At 46.8% G+C, this 11,420-nt stretch overlaps 1 protein-coding gene across 1 annotated transcript; it reads left to right on the forward strand.

Annotated features, from left to right (window-relative positions):
- The first annotated feature begins 7,222 nt into the window (after positions 1 to 7,222).
- LOC125343513 (neuropeptide Y receptor type 4-2-like) lies at positions 7,223 to 8,350 on the forward strand. Its single transcript, XM_048335986.1, has one exon. The coding sequence runs from the start codon at positions 7,223 to 7,225 to the stop codon at positions 8,348 to 8,350; it is 1,128 nt and encodes a 375-aa protein (XP_048191943.1).
- Positions 8,351 to 11,420: the final 3,070 nt, after the last annotated feature.

Genomic DNA, 11,420 nt, shown 5'->3' on the forward strand with positions numbered 1-11,420 from the left:
CATAGCATCTACTGAGTACCACTGATGGATTTGTTCACCCTTTGTCCTTCCATTTCTTTGCCCCCCTTGCCCTCCCAAAGATAGATAAACAAGTCAAAAATAAAAGAAATACAACTACAAAGAAAAAAACACTTCTTTTCATTTCCTGGGGTTCATTTTGATAAATATTATTTTGTATAACCAGAGGCACATAGGAATTTTGCCTCTGTATTCTTTCCCTGAGAGTGTCTTCCTTTGGTCTCACCCTGTATGAATGCCTAGAGTCTTCTATCATTTATCATGTCCCACTGTATTTTAGATCTAGCTTCCACATATGAGGGAAAACAGGCACTCTTTGAGTTTGGTTTATGAGATTAGTGCCCTTGTTTGACTACTGTGGTTTATATGGAACATTCCTGAGGGTAGCAGGAAATGATATCTATCACTAGGCTAAGAGCCAACAGGCTAGCCACTTCCATGGCAGGAGGGAACTCCTACCTAGCCCCTTTCCAGTGATCAAGAAATGCAGCCTGTTTTGGTACACTGGGTATTGTATATATGCCTACCTGATCTAGGGAAGGGAAAGAAAAACGAGGGTGTAAGATATCACAAGAAATGTACTCACTGTCCTATTATGTAACTGTACCCCTTTTGCACAATACCTTGTCAACAAAATTTAATAAATAAAAAAAAATTACCACACAATAAAAATATTCCATTTACAATCTTCACACTCTTCAGCTGCTATTCAACTTCCATAGCAATTCAAAGAAAAGGCAAAAAAATAAATAAATAAAAAAGAAATGCAGCCTGGTCCGCAGCGCCTCTCAGACATGGCTTCTTGACACAAGGGAGTGGAGGACAGGATAACTCCCATTTCTCCTGTTGGCTCTGCTTTCCTGTGGGAGTTTCATGTGTTACAGTTGTGCTGGGGCCAGGCTCTGCCGCTCTTCCCTTCCCCAGCAGAGACAAAGGCTCTAATGGCCAGTCAAGGGCCTGGTTACAGGGAGGAGCTACCACTTGTGCCAGGGGCATTGTGATATTGCAAAAGGAGCTTAGGCTTTGGGTTCAGTGGCAGCCCTGCCACCTGTAAGTTGAGTGGCTGGAGAAGACTTCAGAGGCACAGTCACCCTGAGGAGGTGGCAATGTCTGGATTCTGGTCTGTGCAGAAAACAAGGATCCACCTACACAGCTTCCTGTTAGAGTTGAATGGGTTCTGGACATGACAAGCCCCATTATGTATATTCCTTCTCTGGGAAAGAAAGGGGAACTGTTAGACTGATATGGATAAAAAGTAGTGGACAGCTAGGCACTGGAGGCTCACACCTGTAATCCTAGCTTCTCAGGAGGCTGAGATCTGAGGATCATGGTTTTAAGCCAGTCCAGGCAGGAAAGTCTGTAAGACTTGTCTCCAATTAACTATCAGAAAACTGGAAGCAGAGCTAAGGCTCCAAGAGGTAGAGCACTAGCCTTGAGCAGAAAAGCTCAGGGACAGCTCCTAGGCCCCGAATTTAAGCCCATGACTGACAAAAGAAAAAAAAGAAAGGAAGTTGTGAAGACTAAAAAGAATAGAAAAAAGAAGAAAGAGGAAGATGATGAAGATGAAGAGAATGAGAAATAAGGAAGATGAAGATGATGAATAAGTAAGTTCTAATAGTTTTTTCATCTCTATAAAGCATTTAACCATCTTGTACGTAACTCACTCCTTTTAAAGAAAAAAAAATTTTTAAAGTGTCTTCTATGGTATAGTTAACACACTACCAAATGTGCCTTTTGAGCCCAGTCCTGGTGGTATTTTCAATAGTCACTAACCTTGCTGGTACAGTATGGAGCTTGTAAATTGGCATAAACATTTTTTTTCTCCATTCTGGGGCTTGAACTCAGAGCCTGAGCATTGTCCCTGAGCTCTTTTGCTCAAGGCTAATGCTCTATCACTTTGAGCCACAGTTCCACTTGTAGTTTTCTGGTCATTAATTGGAGATAAGAGTCTCATGGACTTTCCTGCCTGGACTGGCTTCAAACCATGATCCTCAGATCTCAGATCTCAGCCTATTGAGTAGCTAGGGTTACAGGCCTGGGCCACCAGCATGGAAATTTTAAGCAGGTCAGGTTGGTGCACAGCACAGCACATATTAGTTATCTATTCGGATGGTGGATTTTTCATCTTTAATTGTCTCTGACACAGCTTATACAGAATAATTGCTTTTCTGTTAACCGAATCCCATTCTGTAATTGTAAAAAAAAAAGTTTCAGCTGCTTTGTTGGCATTCTGAATGCTTCTGAAGAATACATTGTTTTTATTTTTTAAAAAATGGTGGACATAACACATGGCAAATAACATGTCCTATCACATGTGCCTCAGACTCTTATTCAAATGCTTCTTCCCATCATGCCCTGGGTGTGCACTCAACAAATAGAAAGAACTGTGGTGGCATATATACAAGCCATTCAGTGTTCAGTGCAAAGCCAAGAGAGAGGAGGCACAGGAGGAGTACCAAACTATGAACTATAGTAACTAACTTCTAAGGGGCTCATCTTTGGGCCTCTCTCTGGATGGAGATGCTCACTTTCCTTCTGTGGCTTTCCTTTATGCTTTCAAATAAAGTTTCTCTGCTTACTTTCAACCACTTTCCTGCTTGTCTCCCCCACCCGCCATTGGTTCCCAGTCCTGGGGCTTGAACTCAGGGCCTGGGCACTGTCCCTGAGCTTTTTAGCTCAAAGCTGGTGTTCTGAGTCACAGATCCACCACCTGCATTTTTTAGTAGGGGGGACAATTAACTGGAGAGAAGAGTCTCACAGACTTTCTGGCCCAGGCTGGCTTTGAACCATGATTCTCAGATCTCAACCTCCTCAGTAGTTAGTATTACAGGTAAGAGCCTGTGTCCAGCAACTTTCTTGCCTTTTAATTAATGGGGGGAGAAAATGTATCTGTTCCCCAGATAGCATCACTTTCTTCTTTTGTGAGAAGATACTGTGTGGGCCTGTTCCGGGATTCCAGGACAAAGACAAAAATTATGCCCTAGAGATGGGGGAGTGGGGAGACCAAGATGTAGCCAGACAGTGTCACCTGCCTCTGCTGCAGGACTGCAGGCATGCATTATGCAGCCAGGACACAGGGAGCTGGGCTGTGAAGGAGGAACAGCTCTTCATAGAAAGTCAAGCAGAAAAGGGTGGGTCTGAAGGAAGACAAGATGGCTACACAGTCACCGCTAGTGGATGGAAGTGGGAATGGGGGCAAGCCTGGTTCCTACCTGGGATCTGACTGTTGGCAGAGTGACTCCAGGCAAATAGCTTATTCTCTGCTTCAGGGTCCCATCAGGAAGAGAGCAACGAAAAGGAACACTCCTGGAGCAAACAGGACAATTAAAGAAGGCAATTTCTGTGGTCTACCCAACTCTAAGCACAGTTGTTGATATAGCAAGGGCCACTGACAACTTCAGGGGCCATTTCCGTGGGCAGTCATGGAAAGTTTTATGGGGGATAAAACCTTGTACATGTCCAGAATTTAGGAGGTGCTCTTGAAGCAAATATGTGCCCTTCATCAGATATTCTAAGCACATTGCCTTGGGGGAGAGAATGGTGTTAATGTATTTTAAATAGAAGCAACTCTTGCAACACATATTTCATCTGACTTGTAATGTCCCTTGGCTCCAAAGGGGAAAAGGATATATTCTCATTTTAACCCTTAGGACCCACTCTGCATCTGCTCTGTGTTTACCCCTGGCAGCCTACCTTTTCTCCTCAATCCCTGGCTGACTCTTTAGCCTCACTGCCCCAAAGCTTCGACCCCAGAGTGTTTGCCCTTGTCCAAGCCGTTGGTCTGGGCCACAGATCTAACAGCCTTCTCTATGGAATAGCTTACTTCCTTGTTTACATGCCCCTTGGCTGTCTTCTCTTCCAGGGCTGAGAACTCCAGGATAACAGGACAGGAATCCTGTCTTGCTGGGCTTTGTGTGGCCAGATGGAGAGTCAGGTAGGTGCAAAGAGGTCTGTGGTTAAAGCTGAGGAGGGAGTATATAACAATGCACCTTCTTCTTGTGCCCGTTTCACAGATGAGGAAACCGAGGTTGGGAGAGAGGAAAGGATGCAAGAGAGGAGAGGAAGAGACAAAGAGGAGAGACAGAGACAGACCGACCGACCGACCGACCGACAGACCGCGGTGGGCTGGGGAGAGCACCCTAGCAGACAGTGTAATTGCAATCGGTCCCTTGCTGCCGGGGTGGGCGTGGCGTTCGTGGTGGGCCTGGCGTCCGGGTGGGCGTGGCGGAGCCCAGAGCCCGGCTGCAGCTCCCGACCAGGCTTGGGGTCTTGCGGTGGGCGTGGCGCTGGGAGCGTCCGGGGACGGGCACAGGCGGCGGGGGCCAGAGGGCTGCGAGGGCGGCCAGGGAGGCCCGATCCACACCGCAAAGCTCAACCACCATAAGAGCAGGTGAGACCTGGGTGGCCCCGCCACGCGTTTCCCGCTCAGCACCTCTGGAGCTCAGTCTGGGTCAGGGACTGGAGACCCAGACTTCTATCTTCCAAGAAGCGGAGCGCCGCTGTCTTCTCCCTGGCAACTGACCCAGGACACCCAGAGCCCTGGGCTGCGGGGTTGGGGCGTATCCTGACTCTCTGTGGACCTGAGCTGGAGTGGCACCTCGCCTGAGGGGCTGTGGTTCTCGTCCTCCCCCCGTGACTGCCGTCGGAGGAGGTAAGGGGCATGTCTCAAGTCCCTGGGTGGTGGATACTGAGGGACTGTAGCGCTTTGGAGAGATGGCAGGAGACTAGACACCCCGCCTTCCCGGTTCTTACCTCAGACAGGGTAGGCCTTAGTGTGTGTGTGTGTGTGTGTGTGTGTGTGTGTGTGCCCGCGCGCGTGCACGCGTGTGCACGTGTGGAGTTGCAGCCAAGCCCTACTGTCTTCTGAGCTGCCTGGAAACTAAATCCAGACACTATTCTGCTGATCTTGCTTAATAATCTGCCTCTCGCCCTGGGCACTGGTGGCTCATGCCTGTAATCCTAGTTAATCTGGAAGCTGAGATTTGAGGATCGTAATTCAAAGTTCGTGACACTCTTATCTCCAATTAACTACCAAAAAAAAAAAAAAATCCGGTTTCCAGGATTGTCACCCATTTGAGTGTGCCTGAGGCTCCCAGGTTCTGACAAGTTAGTGGGGCCCAGCCCAGGAGCCCTGAAGGGGATCACCCCAAGTGAGTTGAAGGGTTGCAGGAAAACAGATGGGGTCCTTTGAAAGGACAGATGCTGAGATGTCCCTTCATGACAGGGGACTGGAGAGACTGGGTTGACATCAGAGCTGCCATGAAGTGGGGGTTGTGAGGCAGTGTTTGGGGGTTACAGGCCAGTGGACCTGGGTAGATTGCCTACCAGATCAGCAGAGGCCCCTGCAGCATCTCCACCCCTTCTGGTTTGACTGAACCACAACCCAGCACCCTGGAGCTCTGAGAGTGGATCAGGTTTGGCTTGGTCAGTAAACCTGGGATGTCCATCTCCAGCACTGCCACCTGTCATACATCAGCTTGCCCCTTGCATTGACACAGCTCCACTTTCCTTTCCTCTTTTCAAAAATCTTGCTGTTTGGAAGGGTGAGTGCTAGGGACTGCAGAGCCAGACCCACCAAGGTTGAGCTCCACCTCTGCACCTTAAGAGAGTGGGGCTGTGTCCTGAACCCTCCATGTCAAAATGTCTGCATCGGTGTCACTACCTATAGGCTCTGGGGTCTAAGTTCCAGTTTACTCTTGGCATGTGGCGGGGATGGGGGGTTGTCCCTTGTACTGAGGATACTCCAGGGGAGGGGCAGCTGTGCTGAGACATAAAGATGTGCAACAGTCTGGTGTGTTTAGGAATTGCAAACTGAACAGGGCATTTAATCATTGGCTTAGTCTGGTTTATGGAGAGGGCAGTGGGTGTCCTGTGTCCTTGGAGAGGTGTATGTCTCCATGACAGACAGCAGGAAGAAGCTGGTGTGCAGATGAGACAGTCTGCATCCCTGGGAGTTCTCACCTTTGCCATGTGTCACTTGAGACACGAGGCTGGTGAGGAAGGGAGGGGTGAGACCAAGAGGATGCACATGGGTCCCTGCCAGAGACTTACACTGTCACTGTGCTCAACAGCATTAAAAAAAATTATTTATTAATTAAATTTTGTTGACAATGTGTTGTGCAAAAGGGGTACAGTTACATAATAGGTCAGTGTGTACATTTCTTGTGATATCTTACACCCTCATTTTTCTTTCCCTTCCCCAGATCAGGTAGGCATATATACAGTACACAGTGTACCAAAAACATATACAGTAGCCATGTGGCATACGCCAAAGGAAATTCACCTAGAACTTTAAATACAACGTCAACAATAGAGTTTGCTTATCTTGTCTTGTATGATCATACATACATAGCTTTTGAGCTATTTCAACAGCATTTCTTGCTGTCTCCATTGAGATCAGATGTGACAAGAGGCTTTTTACTCATGCTCCCTGAACAGGCCTGTCCCCTATCTCTGCATACCAGCCTATATTCAGAGCAGCCTTCAATCAGGAGAGAGCTGATTCAATTAGCTTGCTTGCTGTTGGGACTAAAGCCAAGTTGCTTCTGAGTTTTTGGTTCCTCATCCATGAAAGGTATTGATAAACTTAGGTCTCAAAATAAAGTAGCTAGTGGGGCACTGGTGGCTCATGCTGTAATCCTAGCTACTCAGGAGCCTAAGATCTAAAGATCACCATTTTAGAGCCAGCCCAGGCAGAAAAGTCTGTGATACTTTTATATTCAATTAATCAGAAAATAAAACTACTTATAATAAAAATATGAAAAAAGCAATAAACAAAATGAAGCAGCAAAAAACTGGAAGTAGAGCTGTGGCTCTACTAGTGGTAGAGAGCCAGCCTTGAGTGAAAAAAGCCAAGTCAGAGTATGAGATCTTGAATTCAAACCCCAGCACTGTCACACATATCCAAAATAAGCTAGCTAATACATGCAAGTATGGAACACATTTTTAGCACACAACAAATGCTTTGTATAAAGTGGCAATCATCAGATGCTTGTCCCTTACCTTAAGCTTAGATGATAGCTTCAATCTCTTCAAGGAGATTGCCTTTGGGTGAAAGCAGCCAAGAACTATCTCCATGACCCTTGCTCCTTGGATTCCATCCTAGAGACACAACCTTGAGTCCTGTTTGTCTGTTTGCCTCACAGGCATCATCTCTGACTTGGATCCCTTTGTTCAAGAACTACTGGATCTTCTCACATTTGCCATGAATACCTCTCACTTCCTGACTTCGCTTTCCCCAGGATTTTCCCTGGGTGGGAACAAAAGCCACCCATTGAGCATTCTGTACAACTTCTCTGACCACTGCCAGGATTCTGTGGACTTACTGGCCTTCATCATCACCTGCTATGGCATTGAAACTGTCTTGGGGGTCTTGGGAAACCTCTTCTTGATATGTGTAACCATGAAGCAGAAAGATAAAACCAATGTGACCAACCTGCTCATTGCCAACCTGGCCTTGTCCGACTTACTAATGTGCCTCATCTGCCAGCCACTCACGGTCACCTACACCATTATGGACTACTGGATCTTTGGTGAGGCCCTGTGCAAGACGTCATTCTTCATCCAGTGTGTGTCTGTGACAGTCTCCATCCTCTCTCTTGTCCTTGTAGCCTTGGAGAGGCATCAGCTCATTGTCAACCCAACCGGCTGGAAACCCAGTGTCCTTCAGGCCTACCTGGGAATTGTGGTAATCTGGCTCATTGCATGCATCCTTTCCTTGCCTTTCTTGATCTATAGCATCCTTGACAGTGTCTTCCATCAGGAGCACCCTAAGGCTTTAGAGTTTCTGGCAGACAAGGTAGTGTGTACTGAGTCTTGGCCCCAGGAACACCACGGTATCATCTACACCACCTTCCTGCTGCTCTTCCAGTACTGCATCCCGCTAGGCTTCATCCTGGTTTGCTACCTGCGCATCTACTTGTGCCTGCGGAGGCAAGGACGTGTGATCCACAGGGGCACCTACAGCTCACGAGAGGGGCAGATGAAACGGGTCAACGGGGTACTCATGGCAATGGTGGCTGCCTTTGCAGTGCTCTGGCTGCCCTTGCACATATTCAATACCCTGGAGGACTGGTACCCCGAGGCCATCTCCGTGTGCCATGGTAACCTTATCTTCTTGGTGTGCCACCTGCTTGCCATGGCCTCTACCTGTGTCAACCCTTTTATTTATGGCTTCCTCAACACCAATATCAAGAAGGAGATCAAGGCGTTTGTGCTGACCTGCCAGCACAGCCCTTCCCTGGAGGAGGCTGAGCCTGTGCCCCTGTCCACAGTGCACACGGAAGTTTCCAAAGGGTCTCTGAGGCTGGGTGGCAGGTCTAAGGCCATCTAGCTGTTTCTAGGGCTTCTCCTTGCCACAGTCCTTGCCAGATCCTTTCACCTAGTGAGGTGGGTATGTTATAGGTAGGGGACAGGACCTCATCATTCTTGTGTTACAGAGGTCAAGATAGGCTGGCAAGGTAGTGCTTTCTTGCATCCTCTGTGTTCAGAAGATGTAAACTACTTACTTCGGGAGAATTCTGTTTTCAGATTGGGCAGGTTGAGCTTCTGGATGCCACAGCTGCAGATGGCTGCCTGTAGTTGGCAGGGTTCATTCTGGTAACTCAGCAACAGATGCCTGACCTGGAAAGCCACTGGAGAGAGAGCTGAGGCCACTAAGGGGTGTGTGAGAGAAAGGACACATGGAGACAGAGCTCTAGACATTATTCAACCCTGCCCTTTGGGAGAGAGATGCTTTGTAAGAATTCAAGCTAGACACTGATGGCCCATATCTGTAATTCTAACTATTCAGGAGGCTGAGATCTGAGGATCGTGGTTTGAAGCCAGCTTGGTCAGGAAAGTCCATGAGACTTTTATCTTCAATTAAGTGGAAGTAAAGCTGTAGCTCAAGCGGTGGAGTGCTAGCCTTGAGCACAAAAAGCCAAGGGACAGTGGCTAGGCCCTGAGTTTAAGCTCTAGGATTGGTGCACTATTGCGCACCCACACCCACACCCACACCCACACCCACACCCACACCCACACCCACACCCACACCCACACCCACCCAAACCCACACCCACACAGAGTATTCAGCAAAGTTGAATCCTTAACTGTTGTACCATTAGTACATCCAGGTAATGGTAACCCAGGTAGTCCTGGGTCCTCTTACCCCTCTGTAGAAGTTTCGCAGTCCACCTCCTACGCCAGTCATCCTTTGCCCTCTTATACTGCTTCTATAAGTCCTTGTGGAATCTGCCTGTAAATGTCTCTTCTTGACGATATTGTGAACACCTTGAGAGTTATATCCATATTGTCATGGAACTCATGTCTTCCATGTTTAGGAAAGGTTCTGGCAGAGAGAGAGTGGGGTCGGGGGATAGTGCTTTCCACTGTGGATCAGTGGCAAAAGAACTACTCATCACTGAGTGTTAGGCCAAGGAAAGGTACCCTAGGGTACCAGGGCTCTCTGTACCCATGGACACTTGGGACAAGGCTCCTTTAAGATGTTAGAATGCCTGATGACAGGGCAAGCAGGCTGGGCATCTGGTAAAGGTGCTTTGTGTTAGGAACTGGAACAATAGTAGGAGCTCCACTGAGTGTTTTCTGTGCCTCCTGGTCTTCACCTTTCTTAGGTCTATACAGCCCATGTGGGTGGCTACTTCTTGCTCTCAATCCCTAATGATCCATAAGGATGGTCCAGTTTCTAACACTGGTGTCCTAGGAATTTGCTATCCGAAGTATGGTCAGAAGTGCAGCAACTTTGGTATGGAGGCATTCTGAATTAGCACCTGTGTAATATCAAGATGTCTGTGTTAGTTGTTGGCACCTTAAACCTGCCGCAGAACTACTGTAGGAATTAGGTTGCCCTGGAGCCTGGAGTGACTGGGTGAGCATCTACAAACTCCTATTGTGGAATCTAAGGCAGAGCTGGACACATGTCTTTGAATTCAGAACTGTGCAAAAGTGTGCTTAGTTTTGGATTATATGTTTTCTTTCCAGTTGCATGTGTATGTATGTCTTGTGAAGCCTTTCCATTGTTTCAATAAATACTTGCCAAATATTTTGTTTGCATCATTCTGTTTGAAGCCAACATACCCTTTTGTATTCTGCTCTATTCCATTTAAAATTGTATCATCAACAGGTTTTCATCATGTTGGGTTCATTGTGTGTGTGTGCGTGCGTGTGTGTGTGTGTGTGTGTGTGTGTGAATCCTGGGGCTTGAACTTAGGGCCTGAGTGCTGTCTCTTTTTTACTCAAAGCTGATATTCTGCCAATTGAGCCACAGCTCCAATTCTGGCATTTCACTGGTTAATTGGAGATGATTGAGGTATGTATGTTGGCACATCCATAATATTTCAGAATTCTTTTATGTTTTCTAAGAATTTTGTTCACCTTATACAATTTTTATTCATTCATCAAACAAATGTGTCAGGTAATACCATATTAGCTGCTATGGCACAATGGTAAATAAGCAGACATTGTTATGTCTCATTTATGATCTATATTGTATCTTTAACCATCATCTATTGGAGCATATAGAATTTCTAGACCTACCACATAACTACATACAGATCTTTTCTCATTTAGACAAAAGCATTTCATATCTTTTTTTATTATCTTTAGTTGTATGAAGGAGTTTCAATTCACTATCTCAGTTTATGTACCCTTCCATTGTTATGCTAATCTCTCTCAACCCCACCTATCCCCTCGAGTTACCTGGTTCCATTGTCACATAAGTACATCAATTATTATTGCATTCGTCCACCTTTCCTTTCCACTTGTCTGTCCCCCTTCTACTTGACCTCCATCCCTCCTTCCCTCCTTCCCTCCCTCCCCTATTCCTCCCTTCCTTCCGCCTATATGTTTCAGCTTCCTGGTATTCATTTTGTTAAACTTTTAGTTGTTCAAAGGAGTTACACCATTAGAATCCTCCCCCTGTGTATACTATACTTTAGTCAGTTTGTATGTATCTTTTTTCCTGTGTGCGCAGTTCCTGGGGCTTTGAACTCAGGACCTGGATGCTGCTGCTGAGCTTTTTGGATCAAAACTGGCACTCTTTCACCTGAGCCACACCCCCATTTCCAGCTTGTTGCTATTTGGAAATAAGAGTCTTGTAGATTTTTCTGCCTGGGCTGGCTTCAAACCAGATCCTTGGATCTCAGCCTCCTGAGTAGCTAGGATTATAGGTGTGAGCCAAAGGTGCCCCATCAATCTTAAATCCAGCAGTCTCCATTCTCTGGCTCTAGTTACTGTTCCATTTTTTCTTTTTTGTGTGTGTCCTGATTATAGCACATGGTTGCACCATAAAGGCCTGCACTTCTCTAGCATACTTAGGCTCTACTCTGACTAGCTTTCCCATTTCCCTGCCTGCCACCCCACCCCACCCTCACCAGTCCATAATGTCTTATCACCATCAAAATAGG

This window comes from Perognathus longimembris, chromosome 2 (genome assembly GCF_023159225.1).
Source record: "Perognathus longimembris pacificus isolate PPM17 chromosome 2, ASM2315922v1, whole genome shotgun sequence".
In the NCBI taxonomy this organism is placed as follows: Eukaryota; Metazoa; Chordata; class Mammalia; order Rodentia; family Heteromyidae; genus Perognathus; species Perognathus longimembris.

Coding starts and splice junctions, on each gene's coding strand:
- LOC125343513 (XM_048335986.1), top strand. CDS start 7,223: ATGAATACCTCTCACTTCCTGACTTCGCTTTCCCCAGGATTTTCCCTG.